The sequence below is a fragment of the Ranitomeya imitator genome, chromosome 3, assembly GCF_032444005.1.
Source record: "Ranitomeya imitator isolate aRanImi1 chromosome 3, aRanImi1.pri, whole genome shotgun sequence".
Taxonomy (NCBI): domain Eukaryota; kingdom Metazoa; phylum Chordata; class Amphibia; order Anura; family Dendrobatidae; genus Ranitomeya; species Ranitomeya imitator.
The window spans coordinates 150,859,419-150,881,272 of NC_091284.1; the positions used below are offsets into that span (position 1 = coordinate 150,859,419).

The following is a 21,854-nucleotide window of genomic DNA, read 5'->3' on the forward strand; positions in this document are numbered from 1 at the left end:
TGCAAAGCACGTCGCAAGTCTGGGGAGACAGCCGACAAAATCAGCCCATCCCTAAGGATACCAGTGGGCTCAGAATTTCCAGGGGAGTCAGGCACAAAACTCCTAGAAAGAGCATCCGCCTTCACATTCTTTGAACCTGGCAGGTATGAAACCACAAAATTGAAACGGGAGAAAAACAGTGACCAACGAGCCTGTCTAGGATTCAGACGCTTGGCAGACTCAAGGTACATCAGATTTTTGTGATCAGTCAAGACCACCACACGATGTCTAGCACCCTCAAGCCAATGACGCCACTCCTCAAATGCCCACTTCATGGCCAAAAGCTCCCGATTACCAACATCATAATTCCGTTCAGCGGGCGAAAATTTTCTAGAAAAGAACGCACATGGCTTCATCACTGAGCCATCGGAGCTTCTCTGTGACAAAACCGCCCCCGCTCCGATCTCGGAAGCATCGACCTCAACCTGAAAAGGAAGCGACGTATCTGGCTGACGCAACACAGGAGCAGAAGTAAACCGGCGCTTAAGTTCCTGAAAGGCCTCCACAGCCGCAGGAGACCAATCAGTAACATCAGCACCCTTTTTAGTCAAATCCGTCAAAGGCTTAACAACACTAGAAAAATTAGTTATGAAGCGACGATAAAAATTAGCAAAGCCCAAGAACTTCTGTAGACTCTTAAGAGATGTAGGCTGCGTCCAGTCACAAATAGCCTGAACCTTGACGGGATCCATCTCAATAGTAGAAGGGGAAAAAATATACCCCAAAAAAGAAATCTTCTGGACTCCAAAGAGACATTTAGAACCCTTTACAAACAAAGAATTGGCCCGCAGGACCTGAAACACCTTCCTGACCTGCTGAACATGAGACTCCCAGTCATCAGAAAAAACCAAAACATCATCCAAATACACGATAATAAATTTATCCAGATATTCACGGAAAATATCGTGCATAAAAGACTGGAAGACAGAAGGAGCATTAGAAAGTCCAAAAGGCATCACCAAATACTCGAAATGGCCCTCAGGCGTATTAAATGCGGTTTTCCACTCATCACCCTGCCTTATCCGCACAAGATTATCCGCACCCCGAAGATCAATCTTAGTGAACCATTTAGCCCCCTTAATGCGAGCGAACAAATCAGTCAACAATGGCAAAGGATACTGATATTTGACTGTAATCTTATTCAAAAGACGATAATCTATGCAAGGCCTCAAGGAAACATCTTTTTTGGCCACAAAAAAAAAACCTGCTCCCAAAGGGGACGAAGATGGACGGATATGTCCCTTTTCCAAGGACTCCTTAACATAATTCCGCATAGCAGTATGCTCTGGCACTGACAGATTGAACAAACGACCTTTAGGGAATTTACTGCCGGGAATCAAATCTATAGCACAATCGCAATCCCTGTGAGGAGGAAGCGAACTGAGCTTAGGCTCCTCAAAAACCTCCCGATAATCAGACAAAAATACCGGAACCTCAGAAGGAGTAGATGAAGCGATAGAAATCGGAGATGCATCATCATGAACCCCCTGACATCCCCAGCTTAACACAGACATTGTTTTCCAGTCCAGGACTGGGTTATGAGTTTGTAACCATGGCAGACCAAGCACTAAGACATCATGTAAATTATACAGTACCAGGAAGCGAATCACCTCCTGATGAACGGGAGTCATACGCATGGTCACTTGTGTCCAGTACTGAGGTTTATTCATAGCCAAAGGTGTAGAGTCAATTCCTTTCAAAGGAATAGGAACTTCCAGAGGCTCCAGACTAAACCCACAGCGATTGGCAAATGACCAATCCATAAGACTCAGGGCAGCGCCTGAATCTACATAGGCATCGACGGAAATGGATGATAATGAACAAATCAGCGTCACAGACAGAATGAACTTAGACTGTAAAGTACCAATGGCAACAGACTTATCAACCTTTTTTGTGCGTTTAGAGCATGCTGATATAACATGAGCTGAATCACCACAATAAAATCACAATCCATTTTTCCGCCTATAATTTTGCCGTTCACTTCTGGACTGAATTCTATCACATTGCATTATCTCAGGTGCCTGTTCAGAAGACACCGCCAAATGGTGCACAGGTTTGCGCTCCCGTAAACGCCGATCAATCTGAATAGCCATAGTCATGGACTCATTCAGACCTATAGGCGCCGGGAACCCCACCATAACATCTTTAATGGCCTCAGAAAGGCCATCTCTGAATTTTGCAGCCAGAGCGCACTCATTCCACTGAGTAAGCACCGACCACTTCCGAAATTTCTGACAATATATTTCTGCTTCATCTTGCCCCTGAGAGAGAGCCAATAAAGCTTTTTCAGCCTGAATCTCTAGGTTAGGTTCCTCATAGAGCAAACCCAATGCCAGAAAAAACGCATCCACATTGAGCAACGCAGGATCCCCTGGTGCCAATGCAAATGCCCAATTCTGAGGGTCACCCCGCAGGAAAGATATAACAATCTTGACCTGCTGAGCAGGGTCTCCAGAGGAGCGAGATTTCAAGGAAAGAAACAACTTGCAATTGTTCCTAAAATTCAGAAAACTAGATCTATCTCCAGAAAAAAACTCTGTGACAGGAATTCTAGGTTCAGACATAGGCGTATGTACAACAAAATCTTGTATATTTTGAACCTTAGCAGCAAGATTATTCAGGCTGGAAGCCAAACTCTGGACATCCATGATAAACAGCTGAGGTCAGAGCCATTCAAGGATTAAGAGGAGGAAAGAAGCAGTCAAGCTGCAATTAAGGCTAGGCAGCAAACACTGAGGAGGAGAAAAAAAAAAAAAAAAAAAACTTCCTCAGACTACTTTTCCTCCTACTTCAGCCAAAACGATGACCAATTTTTTCGGGCCGGCTATACTGTCATGATCCCAATGGCAGGGGATCACAAAAGGACAAGCACAAAAACAAAACAAGCTCTAGGGTGATGGAACCTGAGCTGACCGCGATCCTGAACCTAAACACACAACTAGCAGTAGCCGGGGAACGTGCCTACGATGATTCGTAGACGTCTCGCGCCAGCCGAAGGATTAACTTCCCCTATAAGAAGAAACACAGACCTCACTTGCCTCCAGAGAAACACCCCACAGAAATAGCAGCCCCCCACATGTAATAACGGTGAAATGAGAGGAAAGCACATACGTAGTTATGAAAATAGAATCAGCAAAAATGAGGCCCGCTAAAGCTAGATAGCAGAGGATACAAAAGTGAACTGCGCGGTCAGCGAAAAACCCTTCAAAAAAACCATCCTGAAATTACTTGAACTCATGTGCCAACTCATGGAACATGAGGAGTAATTTCAGCCCACTAGAGCAACCAGCAGCAAGGAATCACATCTCTGCAAGCTGGACTAAGACAAAAATTAAGCAAAACGTGGAACAGGAAAATCAAAACTTAGCTTGTCCTGAAGATAACAGACGCAGGGAGCAGAGGTAAAAAGACACGCTGATTACATTGATAGCCAGCAAGGAAATTACAAAAAAGCCAGGTTAAATAGGAAACTCCCATAACCTGATGGAACAGGTGGACACCAGAGACCGCAGAGAACACAAGTCACCCAGTACCATCAGTAACCACCAGAGGGAGCCCAAAAACAGAACTCACAACAGGAGAGGGAGTGAGAGCTCACACAGGACCGAAAGAGAGAGAGCTCACACAGGACCGAAAGAGAGAGAGCTCACACAGGACCGAAAGAGAGGGAGCTCACACAGGACCGAAAGAGAGGGAGTTCACACAGGACCGAAAAAGAGGGAGCTCACACAGGACCGAAAGAGAGGGAGCTCACACGGGACCGAAAGAGAGGGAGCTCACACAGGACCGAAAGAGAGGGAGCTCACACAGGACCGAAAGAGAGGGAGTTCACACGGGACCGAAAGAGAGGGAGCTCACACAGGACTGAAAGAGAGGGAACTCACACAGGACTGAAAGAGAGGGAGCTCACACAGGAGAAGATTGACAAACCATCATCACTTTTTTTTCCACCTGAGAAAAACGCTGACCAAACTCTGATGGTAAAAACGGACACTGACCAAACGCTGATGACATTCTGTTAAGAATCATTGATGAAACTAACAACCGTTTTTAGCATACAAGAAAATTCACTGAAGTCTGAATAAGCCCTTAGGAGCCCATAACTGAATGCAATGTATAAACAGTATTCAGAAACCTCATAAGCTCCCTCTAGAGAAGTGTCCCGAACCTTTCTTATAGCGAAAGCTCTGAGAGATGGTTGCGAGCGATATTCAACGTCACAACCCCTCCACAGTAGTGAGACCGAGAAAAGTGGGATCAAGACAGCCAATGCCTCCCTACAAAAAGCATGCCATGACTTGCGCCCCTTCCTTTATAGGCAAGATACTTACACCCAGAATGGCCCACTTTACCCCGTTTCAGTAGTCTTACATTAAGCACACTTACCACACTATTGCATCCAGCTTCAAGCACCCCACTGACTGGTATCATTTCACCTTCACATAGGGAAATTATATAGGGGGACTATTTACCCCACTACCATCAAATCATAAGAGCTTCCAGATCTGCTCAAGAAAGTCTACATATGGAGACCTGCTCATCTTAGCGGTTTGCCAGTTTGGTGCTAATGTAGACAGGACCGAAAGAAAGGGAGATCACACAGGACCGAAAGAGAGGGAACTCACACAGGACCGAAAGAGAGGGAGCTCACACAGGTCCGAAAGAGAGGGAGCTCACACAGGACCGAAAGAGAGGGAGCTCACACAGGACCGAAAGAGAGGGAGCTCACACAGGACCGAAAGAGAGGGAGCTCTCACAGGACCGAAAGAGAGGGAGCTCACACAGGACCGAAAGAGAGGGAGCTCACACGGGACCGAAAGAGAGGGAGCTAGAGGGAGAAAAGGATGTAAATATGTAAATTACCTCTTCAGAGAGGACGAGGACTAGAACTCTAGTGCCACCTACTGGAAGTAGCAAAGGTCACTAGTAACCCTTTGCAATAGGACTTAGGATAAAATCAAAACCAGAATCTCAATTTGCAGACACGGTGTTTCTTGGTTATTGCCCCTCGTTGATGCTAAGTATGAGATCTGATTTGGCTGTAGGAGAGGCTTAATACTGAGATCTAAAGGTTAAAGTTTCTCCTCATGAAGTGTGACAAGCTAGGCCTGGCATGTAGAGTGAGGAGAATTATGCATGATCCTCTGGGAAATTAAATATGCAAACTGTAAAAATCACACACAGTGGCACAGTAGGTAGGACAGCGAGGGCTGTCAAATCACAGCACGCACCAAGCAATATATACACAAGAGTGACCCAAGAGGGAGAGGGAGGGCTGGGAGCTCATGGCACACACAGTACTATAGCTCTGATAGCAGGGAATGCAGAGAGCTGCCAGGCCATGGCCGAAACCAGTGAAGCTGGAAGTGCTGCACAGAAAGAACCAGATCTGCCAGTAGAAATACTAGTATATGGGATCAAAAAATAAAGAAACAAAGAAAGAAACCTCAGGAGGACATACTTCTGCTATAGAAAGGTTTAACAGCACTTTTGAGCAAAATGTGTTTTAGTGATGGGGAACCCCTTTAAAATTAAGACTAAACTTGGAATTGAATAACAAAAGAAATTGGAAAGATATTCTTGCCCCCACTCAATCCTCCAACCTTAAAGTCTGAGTCCTCGCAGGTCTTCCTCCTCTTGTAATCCACAATTCAAGGATAGCATGATCGATGCCTCCTAAATTCCCAGCCACCTATACTTCCTTAACTATTTCCTCCCTGCTGATAAGAATGAGGTCCTAGGCGGCAGATCCACTTTGGTTGGCCGGTTATTAAAAATAGTGGGGACCCCACATAATTTTTTAAATTTATTTATTAACAAGTACAGTAAAATATACACCCAAGGCACTGCTCCACTCCTCCACTTACACCTCCGCCTCCTGTTTCAAGACTATTAGTTTGAATTCTATAGGTTATTTTAAATCATGATCCTATTCACATTTGTTTGCAGGGCAATTGTCCTGCTCTTATCCCCCATCTTGATTTCTTTTGCAGCCCACTAGCCAATACTAAGACCATTGTACAGCACCAATGTTCGGGTCCCCATTGATTTATATGGGGTTTCGGTCAATTTCGGCTACCTAAATCAAACTTTTTCTCAAGTTCTGCCGAACCAGAACTTCTACAGATCCGCTCATCCCTATACACTTCTCATGAGGTGATATCTGGTCTGCAGATAGTGGCTTCTGTTCCTCTAAGTAGGGAATTCTCCATGACCATCACACTCCTTTTCTTCTTCACCACAGCACTTCTTTTTCTCCCTTCAAGAGGCTTCTGATTGCTTAATGGAGTGGTCTTTGTGGGAAAGCACTTTTTTGATGTACATCTGGTAGTTGTCCTGCATGAGAGCCTGGTAGCAGTTCTTTAGCGGTATGGGTACTGACTGCCTCCTCATCTTCCTGCTTCTTTGGGTCACATGCTTCCATTTCTCTTCTTCTGCAGGTACATTGAAAAGGGATTCTCTTGACCATAATGAGTAGTTATTTCTACTCTGTCATTAGCTTCTGTGGGAACGCTGAAAATTTCTTGCAACATTCTGAAGAAATTCTTCTGCTCTATCAAGGATATGTAAGTACTGGTTGTAATCCCAGGCAGCGAGGTTTGAGCATCACATTTAGGGTTAGTAAATAAGAGGTTATTGCTTGAGAAACAATTTAAATTTTTTTTTACTCAATATGGAAAATTTTTATTTTGTATACTGAAATACCCCCTAAAGCCTAATGTGGACACTTCCCTGTGCCTCAACATGTTATTTAGGTACCAGTGCTCACCAAAGGTTTTCTCTGCTACAACTCTCTTGATTTGACTCCTAATGTTGCTTCTGTATGCAAAAGAAATATTGTAGGCAGTCAAGATGTGGTAGGAACCAAAGAAATCCAAGAATGTAAGCAGTAAACCACGGCACTCTAATGCAATGCATCCCTGGAGACCGTTACAAATGTGGTAACTACCTCACCCAGGCCTTGAGAAAGGTGTAGGAATGGACCGAAACATTGGCTGTCATTCATGTTTTGGATTCTAAACCAACGCTGATCTCTCAATAAACACATTTCTACTTTACATTACATTGGAGTGCTGTGGCATATTGGTTATATTGCATCAGTATGCTACTTGTCATGACTACACATTCAGCCAGGACTCCAAGAATGACTACAATAATGTTGAAATAGCCTCTTCAGAAGGAACAGAACTCCCACGCCACCCACTGGATGAAGCAATCCTAGAAGTCATTATCGACCCTTTAACTAGACTAGCCACATGACTTAGGATAAGAAGCCAAACTAGAAATTCTATTTGCAGACACATGTTCCGAGGTATAACCACTCCTTAGTGCAAAGCAGGAAATCTGATTTGGCTAGCTGAGCGGCCTCTGTCTGGAGGTGTAAGGGGAAACGTTTCTCCTTGCAGAGAGTTCAATTTGGGTACTGCACCCTATTGTTGAGCACCTATCCCGAATCTGTGCCTTGCTTCCCTCTACCCCTGTTTAATGGACTCTGATGTGTTCCATGTTGGGGTTTGCAGATGGCCCAGTGTCATCCCATGTGAGCATCAGCCTGGGCCTATATAAATATCACTGAGACACACCATGTGTCATGTCATTAGGACACAGTCAAACGGCCATATCAAGCGGACAATGATCGCATCGCAGTGCACAGACTGACCAACGGCTCTCCTGACCCGAGCATGACAGCTGTATAGAAATGCATGCTGTCAAGCTCGAGTAAGGAGAGCCAAAGGTCAGTCAGAGCATTGCGATGCAATAGTCGCTCGTGTTATACGGCAATCTGACTGAGCCTTTACATTAAGACTTCCGTGCTGCTCGACCTCCTACTGCACTCCATCCACCCGTCTGCGGTTTCCTGACATTCTCCACCTACCTGCGGTTTCCTGAAGTACTCCGCCTGCCTGCGGTTTTCTGACATCCTCCACCTACCTGCGGTTTCCTGAAGTACTCTGCCTGCCTGCGGTTTCCTGACATCCTCCACCTACCTGCGGTTTCCTGAAGTACTCTGCCTGCCTGCGGTTTCCTGACATCCTCCACCTACCTGCGGTTTCCTGAAGTAATCTGCCTGCCTGCGGTTTTCCTGACGTCCTCCACACACCTGCAGTTTCCTGCACTTCGACTGCCTGCGGTTTCATGATGTTTTCTGCCTGCCTTCAGTCTCCCACACTCCGCCTACCCGACTATGGTCTCCTGTTCCTCAACTGTCCGTGTCCCTCTCCGATCTACTGCACTGACGGCCGTGGTCCGAGAGCCCACACAGATCTCTGGCTTGGAGGATCCACCTCACCTGGTGAGTCATAACACCTATCTTCATGTCAGTTAACCCTTCATGTAACCCTTTCACGACATGCGCCGTACTATTACTGCGCATGCCGTGTCACCCCCTTTGATGTGGGCTCCGGCGGTGAGCCCACATCAAAGTCGCGACATGTCAGCTGTTTTGTACAGCTGACATGTGCGCGCAATAGCGGCGGGTGAAATCGCTATTCACCCGCCGCTATTAACCTGTTAAATGCCGCTGTCAAACACAGACAGCGGCATTTAACCGGCGCTTCTGGCCGGGCGGCCGGAAATGATGTCATCGCCGACCCCGTCACATGATCGGGGGTCGACGATGCATCAGGAAGGTAACCATAGAGGTCCTTAAGACCTCTATGGTTACTGATGCCAGCCTGCTGTGAGCGCCCCCCTGTGGTCGGCGCTCACAGCATGATCGCTGCTATGTAGCAGAGCCGATCAGGCTATGCCAGCTTCTAGCCTCCCATGGAGGCTATTGAAGCATGGCACAAGTAAAAAAAAAAAAAATGTTTTTAAAAATATGAAAAAAATATAAAAAATATAAAAGTTTAAATCACCCCCCTTTTGCCCCATCCTAAATAAAACAATAATAAAAAAAAAAACCTACACGTATTTGGTATCGCCGCGTTCAGAATCGCCCGATCTATCAATAAAAAAAAAGCATTAACCTGATCGCTAAACAGCGTAGCGAGAAAAAAATCCGAAACGCCAGAATTACTTTTTTTGGTTGCCGTGACATTGCATTAAAATGCAATAACGGGCGATCAAAAGAACGTATCTGCACCGACATGGTATCATTAAAAACGTCAGCTCGGCACGCAAAAAATAAGCCCTCACCCGACCCCAGATCACGAAAAATGGAGACGCTTCGGGTATCGGAAAATGGCACTTTTTTTTTTTTTTTTTTTAAGCAAAGTTTTGAATTTTTTTTCACCACTTGGATAAAAAATAACCTAGTCATGTTAGATGCCTATGAACTCGTAATGACCTAGAGAATCACAATGGCAGGTCAGTTTTAGCATTTAATGAACCGAGCAAAAAAGCCAAACAAAAAACAAGTGTGGGATTGCACTTTTTTCGCAATTTCACCGCACTTGGAATTTTTTTCCTGTTTTCTAGTAAAAGACATGGTAAAACCAATGGCGTCGTTCAAAAGTACAACTTGTCCCGCAAAAAATAAGCCCTCACATGACCATATTGACGGAAAAATAAAAATGTTATGGCTCTGGGAAGGAGGGAAGTGAAAAATGAAAACGCAAAAACGAAAAAGGGCCGCGACTTGAAGGGGTTAATGCTAGTGTGACGCCCAGGAGACCGGGATACCCAGCACCGGACCAATGGAGTCTGTCTCTTGAGGGGGATGTCACGGGTGGCTTGACCCGGTGCTGTGGCCTCAGGCAATGCACAGTGTAAGGGGTATTGTGAGGGGACAGGCACTTACTTGATCAGCAGCTAGTTCTCCCAGCGGTGACGATCTCGATCCTGGATAGATGGCTATTGTCCAAATGAAAGACTGAGGCACTGAAACGTTTAACCAGTTTACTTTAACATAAAAGGATTTACAACCAGTCCTGTCACCGGAGTCTGTATGGGAACTCTGAGTTACTTTGACCCTGCCGGGGTCTTCGCCTCTTATTGTGCGCAATTTCTGTGTGGCCCTGCTGCTGTATGTGAACTGGCTGCCGGCCCAATCTGTCCCCTCCGGGTCCTGGTTCGACGGGCAACCCGAGTCCTTTTATCGGTTTACCCCCTCTGGGAGTACCGCTGAACTCTGTGTCTGTTGCTGCATCCGACCCTAGTGAAGCTGATATCACTTCACGTTTTTCCGGTTGCTGTATTATATATAATGAATACAGCCACGGATCCGGTATCCGTCTTTGCGCCTGTTCTGGGTAGTGATTAATGCTACCCGGTTCTCACAATGTCCTTTTTCTCTATCCCTCTTCTCCTCAGGCCGGTGATTTAGGCCTGGTAACAGTCACAGGGCTGTTAGAGATTCAACTGTATGACCTCTCACTATCAGCTCCTTGGCCCAACTCCCATTTCTTCTCTCAGACCAGAATGGATCAAGGGGAGTCTCTGGAGCTCCCCCTTTTGGCCGGAGGTGGTAGTGCAGTCTTGCTATTTTAGTATTTGTATTTACTGTCAGTAACTATTTTTGTGGCAAATACCCCTAGGGGTGCCACACTAGCACTGTCTATTCTGAAATAGTGACAGAGGAATTTCCTGTTGGCCCAATTATAATTTTACAGCAATGAGAGCAGGGCAAGGGAAAATTAAGGACCTACCTATTATCACATGCATTCCAAGTCTTGCTAAATGTTTTGCAGTGTAGTATCCTATGCCTTTTGCACCTCCAGTGACCATAGCAATTTTTCCATCTTGTCGAGGGAGAACTGCAAGAAATTAAACATTGGTAAATACTTTAGAGCAAGTACTGGAGAACAGACATTAACTTAATGTTACCAAGTTGTGACACTGCTTCACAATCAGTTCTTATGGTGTGTATTAAATGATCTAAGTATAACCCAGTAATTATGAGAATGGTCAGTGCAAGATTATATTTCTATTGTAAGTGGCAAATATCTGCACTGTACATATTTAATATCATTTCATCTTAAGCTACTACATATACCGTATACTGTATATCCCTATGATGCAGCGTCTATCCAATTACTGTGACACAAGGAGTCCTTACACATTTATTAGACATTACTAAAATAAGGAAAAATTTATATAAATGGGGAGTCAGAAATATTGAATTGTAATTGTATTTTTGACATTTTCTTCCCCACTTTAGCTTCTAGAATAACAGATATACATTAAAAAGTAGTAATTATGGAGCAGGTTGCTGGCCAGTGGAGCAGGCTAGCAGAAAGGGTTGTCAAGCGGTGTAGTTACCAGAAGGTCAAGGTCAGGGACAAAAAGTGATTGTAAGCAGATTGTCAAAATGCAGACTGAAGTTAAAAAACTGAATAATCAAAAGAGCACTACAGGAGCAGAGAGCAGGGAAATGGGCCAGATCAAAGTGAACTTTAGAACTGGTAGTGTGGAACAAGGATTCATGAAATTAAGCAGCAAGCAGTCCCGCTCAGGAATAATAGTAAGGAGGTAACCCAAACTGTAGATAGAGGTTAACACTTCAGTTTACTGAATGTAACAGAAGTCCCAGAGAATCACACAGTACTAACTCATTATTGCCTGCATTACCTGTAACGAAGGCACAGTGCTGCCCAGCGACAGACGCAGGAATAGTGCGGATGGGCACAAACACTCATGTTTTCATCTAAATTGATGTTTAATTAGTTCACTATTTATCTTTTTTTTCTTCTCACTGAGGAAAATGGAGGATGGGATACAGTAATATAACCAATAACCAATCATTTTTCACCAAGTTTTTATTCGTTTAGATCAGATGCATAGTAAATAAAAATGTGTATGCATCCTTTATAAACGCTTACCGAAATAGTAGTTCACTGTGAAACACAATGGGCTTTCTGCACTTATAAATACCCTTGTGATTATTATTTACAATTTCTTGATGAAAGTTTATGGAAAGTGAATGTGATATTTAAAGGAACTAAGTACATTTTTGAATCAGAGTTAAAAATATGGAAAACACATAATAATATATAGTCTATGTAAAATCAATAGAAAATTGCCAATTCTAATTTGTAAGTAAATGTGAAATACCAATGGGCTATTACAAAGCTAATAATATAGTTACATTTGCAAAGGGTTCAAGGACAAATACAGACAGCTGCAAAGTCACGTGTGTGACAACAACTGGAGAACTGATGGTTCCAGATTACAAAGAAGCAGGCGGTGCATGTGCTGGGGTATCATGCCGCCATATGGCACCATACTATGGTGCACTGCCAATAGGAAATAATACCGTTATAATGTGGCATCTGACAATGGTGCAATAGCTTTGATATGAAATTATGGTCATACTAGATGGTGGCCCGATTCTAACGCATCGGGTATTCTAGAATATGCATGTCCACGTAGTATATTGCACAGCCCACGTAGTATATTGCCCAGCTACGTAGTATATTGCCCAGCCACGTATGTCACAGGTTAAAAATAAAAAATAAACATATACTCACCCTCCGAGGGAGCCCTTGTAGTCATGTCGCCTGTGTGCGGTGCACTCGGCAGCTTCCGGTCCCAGGGTTGGTAGCGCAGGACCCGTGATGACATCGTGGTCACATGACCGTGACGTCATGGCAGGTCCTTGTCGCATACCATTCTTGCCACCGGAACCTGCCACTTGCATGGAGCGGTTACCGGAGCGTCGCAAGGAGCAGGAAAGGCGACGGATGGTGAGTATATAATGATTTTTTGTATTATTTTTAATATTAGATCCTTTTACTATTGACGCTGCATAGGCAACATCAATAGTAAAAACTTGGTCACACAGGGTTAATAGCGGCGGTAACGGAGTGAGTTACCCGCGGCATAACACGGTCCATTACCGCTGGCATTAACCCTGTGTGAGCGGTGACTGCGGGGAGTATGGAGCGGGCGCCGGGCACTGACTGCAGGGGAGTAGGGAGGGACTAATCGGACTGTGGCCGTCACTGATTGGTCGCAGCAGCCATGACAGGCAGCTAGCGAGACCAATCAGTGACTTGGATTCCATGACAGACAGAGGCCGCGACCAATGAATATCCGTGACAGAAAGAAGGACAGACAGAAGGACAGACAGAAAGACGGAAGTGACCCTTAGACAATTATATAGTAGATGGAAATACAGTATCAGTCAAGATTACAGCTTTGTCCAACTCAGAACTTGTACAGGAAAGTAATTCAACCAGGTACATGAGGCCTCGAAGGGAATTGGTCACCAGATTCTTGCTACCCCTTCTGATGTTGGGGCAGAGACCCTGAATACAGCAATGTATCACTTACCGGTCTGTTTGCTGCACTTTTGATAACATCACTGTTAAATCTGCTGCAGATCTAGCACTTCTCTGAATGCGGAGTTCTGTATCACCCCGCCCCCAACACGGATTGGAAACTTTCTATATACTCTGTGCATAGGCAGAAAGCTTCCAATCAGTGGTGAGGGTGGGGTTACAGAGAGCCCATGAAAGTGGAGGACTGTATGGCATCTGGTTCACTAGAGATTATCCCCTGCTGATAAGTGACACATTGATGGAATTAGGGTCTGTCTCTACATTATGCTTCTCTCAGATTCGGTGGCAAAAACTTGGCAACAGATTCCCTTTAAAGGGAACCTGCTAGGTCCCCCATACCCTCCAACATTAGACTATTTGTTGCCAATACCCTGTCTAACCAGCCCTGCATAGTGTTTAACACCTCAACGCAAGTTGACAAAAAGGTTTTATAAACTTTGCGTTTCATATGCTAATTAGACCTTTGACTAGTTGATGGGTTGTTGTTTTCCCCAGACTAGTTGGCCTTCATAGTATGTTATTATGCCAGCCCTGTGGGCATGATAACATCGCCAGCTCCCTGCAACACTCGTGTCTTCCTCACCTCTTGACATGCGCCTCTGAAGCCGGGCACCGTACACTCGGCGTTAGAGGCGCAATAAAGTAGGTACAGAAAGTTGAGCACATGAGCGAGATTAGCAGAGAGCTGGCAATGACACTGGCTCCTGCCAATCAGGTTATCATGCCCACAGGTCGGTGATAACATGCTGTGAGGGACAAGCCTAGTCTGGGGAAAACAACATCAACTAGTCAAAGAATATGAAGTATAAAGTTTATAAAGCATACTGAAAGGGAATTTAGATTGTGAGCCCCACCGGGGACAGTGATGATAATATGTGCAAAAATGTAAAGCGCTGCGGAATATGTTAGCGCTATATAAAAATAAAGATTATTATTATTATAAAGCCTTTTTTAAACATGGGTCGAGATGTTAAACACTATACAGGGCTGGTTAGGCAGGGTATTAGCAACAAATAGTCTGATGCTGGTGGTTGAAGGGCATGGGGGACGCGACAGGTTCCTTTTAATAAGATTAGATTGAGAAAAATGTTTTTAAAAAATGCTCTTGTCATGTGCAGCCAGCAAGACATTATAAAAGGTTCGTCTTATAAAATTATGTTTGATTTCTTTGTAGCAGCAAGCAGGAAGTTATACAGCTGGCAGGTAGAAATAGTAATTTACTTGAATATCTCAAAAAAATGTCATACTTTATCTTATATGTGATTATTGCAAAACGTAAAATTAATCAGTCTGAATAGCAAACTTTATAATTCCATACAAAGCTTGCTAAGCATCTTTCTGAAGAGTAAAAAACCCTGAAGAGATGACCTGGAATATAAGTTGGTGTGCGTGCAGCGTGTAGGTGCATGTTCACACTGGCCACTAAACAAACAAAACCCAGGATAAAAACAATCAGCAAATACCCTGCAGTATATAGATACACAGTAATAGTGCATGAAAATATAGGGTACTTATACAATATAATTTTCATTATAAAAAAACATAATAGCCATCCCATCATATCACGGTGACCATATTCGGGACAGTCCTAACCTCTAGTATTAAAACCTTATCATTTGTTAAGTGATGTGCGTGTGAATAAGGGACGAGAGAGACCGAGACCCAGCTAAATGAATGTAATGTCCAGCTCAAAAAAAAACAAAAAACCTGAAGAGATGAACTGGAATACAAGTTGGTGTGAACGCAGCGTGTAGGCGCATGTTCACACTGGCCACTAAACAGACAAAACTCAAGATAAAAACACCCGACAAATGGTAAGGTTTTAATACTAGAGATTAGGACTGTTTGGTTTTTTCTACACTTGATAAAGATGACTACGGCATTGAAACACGCAGTGGACAATAAAGAACTTTCTAACAATATCGCAGCAAGAGACTTCATTTCAGTCGCAGCGGCAATTTTAAAATGTGCTGTTTTCTGTTTTGGTAATTTCCCTCTGGCGGATCTCTCCCCCAGCCATAGGGCAGTTGGCTATCTAAACCTTTATAGTGGTTGTGTCTTCACACAACCACCCAAGGTGAGCAAATCTATTGTTTTTACTGTCTCCTATATTAACCCCTTTACCCCCAAGGGTGGTTTGCACGTTAATGACCAGGCCAATTTTTACAATTCTGACCACTGTCCCTTTATGAGGTTATAACTCTGGAACGCTTCAACGGATCTTGGCGGTTCTGACGTTGTTTTCTCGTGACATATGGTACTTCATAATAGTGGTAAAATTTCTTCGATATAACTTGCGTTTATTTGTGAAAAAAACGGAAATTTGGGGAAAATTTTGAAAATTTAGCAATTTTCAAAATTTGAATTTTTATGCCCTTAAATCACAGAGATATGTCATGTAAAATAATTGATAAGTAACATTTCCCACATGTCTACTTTACATCAGCACAATTTTGGAACCAAAAATGTTTTTGTTAGGGAGTTATAAGGGTTAAAAGTTGACCAGCAATTTCCCATTTTTACAACACCAATATTTTTTAGGGACCACATCACATTTGAAGTCATTTTGAGGCGTCTATATGATAGAAAATAACCAAGTGTGACACCATTCTAAAAACTGCACCCCTCAAGGTGCTCAAAACCACATTCAAGAAGTTTATTAACCCTTCAGGTGTTTTACAGGAATTTTTGGAATGTTTAAAAAAAATGAACATTTAACTTTTTTTCACAAAAAATCTACTTCAGCTCCAATTTGTTTTATTTTCCCAAGGGTAAGAGAAGAAATTGGACCCGAAAAGTTGTTGCGCCATTTGTTCTGAGTATGCCGATACCCGACATGTGGGGGTAAACCACTGTTTGGGCACATGGCAGAGCTCGGAAGGGAAGGAGCGCCGTTTGACTTTTCAATGCAAAATTGACAGGAATTGAGATGGGACGCCATGTTGCATTTGGTGAGCCCCTGATGTGCCTAAACATTGAAACCCCCCAAAGTGTCACCATTTTGGAAAGTAGACCCCCTAAGGAACTTATCTAGATGTGTGGTGAGCGCTTTAACCCACCAAGTGCTTCACAGAAGTTTATAATGCAAAACCGTAAAAATAAAAAATCATATTTTTTCACAAATATGATCTTTTCGCCCCCAATTTTTTATTTTCCCAAGGGTAAGAGAAGAAATTGGACCCCAAAACTTGTGCCATTTGTTCTGAGTGTGCCAATACCCCAAGTTGGGGTAAACCACTGTTTGGGCGCACGGCAGAACTCGGAAGGGAAGGGGCGCCGTTTGACTTTTCAATGCAAAACTGACAGAAATTAAGATGGGACGCCATGTTGCGTTTGGAGAGCCACTGATGTGCCTAAACATTGAAACCCCCCACAAGTGACACCATTTTGGAAAGTAAACCCCCTAAGGAACTTATCTAGATGTGTGGTGAGCACTTTGACCCACCTAGGGCTTCACAGAAGTTTATAATGCAGAGCCGCAAAAATAAAAAAAAATTTTCCCACAAAAATTATTTTTTAGCCCCCAGTTTTGTATTTTTCTAAGGGTAACAGTTGAAATTGGACCCTAAAAGTTGTTGTCCAATTATTCCTGAGTACGCTGAAACCTGATATGTGGGGGGAACCACCGTTTGAGCACTTGGCAGAGCTTGGAAGGGAAGGAGCATCATTTGGAATGCAGACTTAGATGGATTGGTCTGCAGGTATCACATTGCGTTTGCAGAGCCCTTAATGCACCTAAACAGAAACCCCCAAGTGACCCCAGATTGGAAACTAGACCCACCAAGGAACTTATCTAGATGTGTGTTGAGAACTTTGAACCCCCAAGTGTTTCACTACAGTTTATAATGCAGAGCCGTGAAAATAAAAAATCCTATTTTTCCCACAAAAATTATTTTTTAGACCCCAGTTTTGTATTTTCCCAAGGGTAACAGGAGAAATTGGACCCCAAAAGTTGTTGTCCTATTTGTCCTGAGTACGCTGATACCCCATATGTTGGGGGTAAACCCCTGTTTGGGCACACGGGAGAGCTCGGAAGGGAAGGAGCACTGTTTTACTTTTTCAACGCAGAATTGGCTGGATTTGAGATCGGAAGCCATGTCGCGTTTGGAGAGCCCCTGATGTGCCTAAACAGTGGAAACCCCCCAATTATAACTGAAACCCTAATCCAAACACACCCCTAACCCTAATCCCAATGGTAACCCTAACCACACCTCTAACCCTGACACACCCCTAACCCTAATCCCAACCCTATTCCCAACGGTAAATGTAGCCCCAACCCTAACTTTAGCCCCAACCCTAACTGTAGCCTTAACCCTAGCCCCAACCCTAGCCCTAAGTCTAACCCTAGCCCTAACCCTAACCCTAATAAGAAAATGGAAATACTTTTTTTTTTTTTTCCCTAACTAAAGGGGTGATGAAGGGGGTTTTGATTTACTTTTGTAGCTGTTTTTTTAGCGGATTTTTATGATTGGCAGCTGTCACAATATTTTTTGCGTTACCACATTTTGAGAGCTATAATTTTTCCATATTTGGGTCCACTGAGTCATGTGAGGTCTTGATTTTTGTGAGGCAGAATGACCAAAAACCAGCCATTCATGAATTTCTTTTGGGGGAGGCGTTTATACCGTTCCGCGCTTGGTAAAATTGATAAAGCAGTTTTATTCTTCGGGTCAGTACGATTACAGCGATACCTCATTTATATTTTTTTAATGTTTTGGCGCTTTTATACGATAAAAACTATTTTATAGAAAAAATTATTATTTTTGCATCGCTTTATTCTGAGGACTATAACTTTTTTATTTTTTCGCTGATGATGCTGTATGGCGGCTCGTTTTTTGCGGGACAAGATGATGTTTTCAGTGGTACCATGGTTATTTATATCAGTTTTTTTGATTGCGTGTTTTTCCACTTTTTGTTTGGCGGTATGAGAATAAAGCGTTGTTTTTTGCCTCATTTTTTTTTTCTTTCACTGAAGGGGTTAACTAGTGATATAGTTTTATAGGTGGGGTTGTTACGGACGCGGCGATACTAAATATGTGTACTTTTGTTGTTTGTTTTTATTTAAAGAAATGTATTTATAGGAAGAATATATATATATTTATTGTTTTTTACATTTTTTTCCCTTTTTTTTACACATGTGAATATTTTTTTTTACACTATAACATTGCCCCAAGGGCAATAGTGTAGTTATAGTGTAAGATCACTGATTTGACACTTCGCTGTGCACTGTGTCAGATCAGCGATCTGACGTGCACTTCTCCTGGCTTAAGGGCGCCTGCTCCGTTACTAAGTGGCACTAACGCCATGTAACAGATCCGTTAACGCACCCATTGCCATACATTATCGTAATGCATCCTGTTATAGCTGTTTTCATTCTGACCCAAATGTCAGCTGACAGATCACCAGTGAGACCAAATTGTGGAGTTACGCCCGTCATTTTACAAGCGCGCTTGGAGACAAAAAGACACCTCACACATATCCTGTGAGCAAGTCACTTTTATCTGAAGTAAAAGAGCAAGAAAGCAATATTTTATACCATTTACAACAAATGTAATTCTCAATGCAATTCATGTAGCCCCCACCATCACCCAGGGTCATACTGACCTTTAATCTCTCACGTACCAAATAACATGTTGTGACTGAATATGGAGAACATACATGATAAGAAGTATGGTGTCCTTGAAGCGGAGACACTAAGACTACTGCATCAACAGATTCTAGTAATTCTAACAATTAAAGGCAAGAGGCACTTAAAGGCAAACTATTAACCCTTCTATATCAATCCTAACGCATGTCAAAATCTGCATGCGTTAGCGATGATGCGTTACTTTGTGACACACCCTCAAACACGGTCTACTGTGTTTTAGGGTACGTTAGGTCTAAAGCACAGCGAACAGATGCGTTCACTGTGCATAGACCTCTATTGCACAACAATGGTACCGCGACTGTTGAAAAAAAGAGATTTTGGGCAACAGCGTTAGCGCATCTATTTAACAGATCCATTAATCGGATGGCACTAACGCGATGTGAACCTAGCCTTAGACTTTAAAATGTTCCCTAAATCTATCATATCGGGAAAAGTTTTCACCAGACTTCTAAAACATGTCCACGACGTACACCATGCAGACTCTGAAGTACTCAGGTTTGGAGAGGGATTACTTACCTGAACAAGGAGGTATTTTATGGGGCATGGGGTGCCACCTTTCATCTCTAATGTGATTTTCTGAAGACGATGTGACCGATCCCCGTTCTCGATGTTTCAAAAACAATTAGGGGGGAGGGGTTTCTTGGTTTTTGGGAGTAGCCTCTTGACTGGTCTGAGGAGGCTTACACTTTATATTTTCATTATTTTAAATTTTAACTTTTAATACGTTTTAACTGAAAATGCAGTGGACCTCTCTGCACCTCCAGGTTTAGTAGTACTATTTAAAGAGGAAATAATGTAATGAAGTCAGGCGCAAAGAAAAGGCCACACGGTTAACCTCAGACTTGGACTGTTGACTCCACTATAAGTTTGTCTATGTGCAATATTGGAAGTTTTTAGCCTGCTTAAAAAATGAAATTCTTCTGTAGAACATCGCTATTGGAGGATGCATCCTCATATCTTATACGATAGGTGAGAAGTGTAGATACTGGGGAGCAAATAGAGCAATGTGGTGCCTGATGACCTAACACCCGTTGCCAACAATCTGGTGGTAGTGTGAATAAAATCCATGAACTGAGAATCTATTATAAGAATAGGAGATTCAGATGATGCCACAGCTTGCTAGTTTCCAAAATTATTTTACAGATATAATTTATGCTGATCCTATTCATACATAAATGTTGATGTGTACAGTAACATAGTAAGAGAAAGAACAAGATGTATCTGAAGTTAATGAGCTATTAAGGGGACATTATAAATATACCTCAACACCAAAATTTCCACATCAGTGATAATAAATTGGCTGCACTTCTAAAGTACACCGCATCCAAACGGGACATCACTCAACCAGACTATGTTTCTTTTTAAAGGTTCATATTTAACCACTTCCCATGGTAGATACATTTTTTCAAGCATTTGTTTTTTCTTCCTACCTGACACATTATTAAAGTATGTTTAGACCCTGTTTTTGTTGTGATATCAATAAAGTATTGATTTTTTTTTTAATTACTTTAATCTCCTGTGTAACAATATGATTTCTTACATAAATAGACAAGTCGCATAGATTACAAAGAAAACAAACGGTGAGCGGCTTCATTTATTCGTACTGCAGTTCTACAAAATACCTCCATTCTCACAAAGTCATAAGTTATTCGACAACTAACTGATTAGCTTATGATCTAGGGTAGCTTTTATTAGGGTTATAAAAGGTGCAAATTGCCTCTTCAGAAGAGAAGAGGACTTAATTTCTAAACCTACCAATTGGATGTAGAAATCCTATAAATTAATATTGATCCCTTAACGAGCCTAGCCACATGACTTAGGATAAGAGGCCAAACCAGAATCTCCATTTGCAGACACGTGTTTTGGGGTGTTTGCCCCTCCTCAGGGCAAAGCAGAAGATCTGATTAGGCTAAGTGAGAGGTCTCTGACTGGCAGTTTAAAAGGGAATGTTTCCTCTGAAAGGAAACTAAGGAAACTTATAGGCCATGCAATGCTCCTCTTGAAATGCAAACAGCCTCTTAACCCATTACTTGCCAAATTAAAATTTTTACAAGTATGGATTTTTCAGAAAAGTGCGTCCCAATGTTCAATTAAAAATGACAATGACATGATTTCCTATTTTGAAAACATTCATTTTACAAACACAAAGAATTGGACCTAATTATAAAAATTATAAAATCTTAGTTGCTAGAAGCTAAAGATTAGGGGTCCCAAAAAAGGACATTGGTAGATAATGGGTTAAGAGAGGAAGAGGGTTAAATTTAAGTTTAGCAGCTGTTCATGGAAACCTTTTTATATGTGGACCAAAAAGGTGTCATATCATTTGGCTGAAAAAAACAAACCCAAAGCTATCAGAAAATTAGCAAACATCTTAAGAAGGGCCAATTCAACCATTTAGAACGTTCTAAGAAATAATGTGCTGGATAAGGGTGGTTTCACATTTGTGTCTTTGTACACAGTGTATCATCCCCACACATCCGCATGAGTCATGGCTACCTATCTTTAACATGACGTACGCAGGGACATGTGTTTGTATGCGTCTGCGTACGCATGCGTCATTTATCGGTGTGCGTCAGGTTCTGGCAAACGCAACATGTTGCATTTTTTGAGGGGTCAGTTATGCGGATGGAGTGCATCAAAACAACGCCTTACTGTCTATGGGAATGCAAGCGTACGCAAGGACATGCATTCGCCTGCGTTCGATACGCATGCACACTTCTTAATGAGAAGGTCTTGGAAATGATGTCACCACCTGCAAAATCCATGATGTATAGAAGAGGGTCTGGAGACAGGTAGTGCATTACTCTCAAGACTCTTGCTGGAAGCAGAAGACTCAGGAGTGAAGCCCAAGACTCAGCACTGAAGCCCAATACTCAGGAGTGAAGCCCAAGACTCAGCACTGAAGGCCAGTACTCAGGAGTGAAGCCCAAGACTCAGCACTGAAG

General features: G+C 42.8%; 1 protein-coding gene across 1 annotated transcript in view; it reads right to left on the reverse strand.

The window, feature by feature from the left end:
• Positions 1–21,854, reverse strand: part of DHRSX (dehydrogenase/reductase X-linked) — a 480,717-nt gene that overhangs the window by 399,482 nt on the left and 59,381 nt on the right. The window contains exon 2 of the mRNA XM_069761561.1: positions 10,629–10,736. Within this exon, the coding sequence (XP_069617662.1) occupies positions 10,629–10,736 (108 nt within the window). The remainder of the gene's footprint in view (positions 1–10,628; positions 10,737–21,854) is intronic.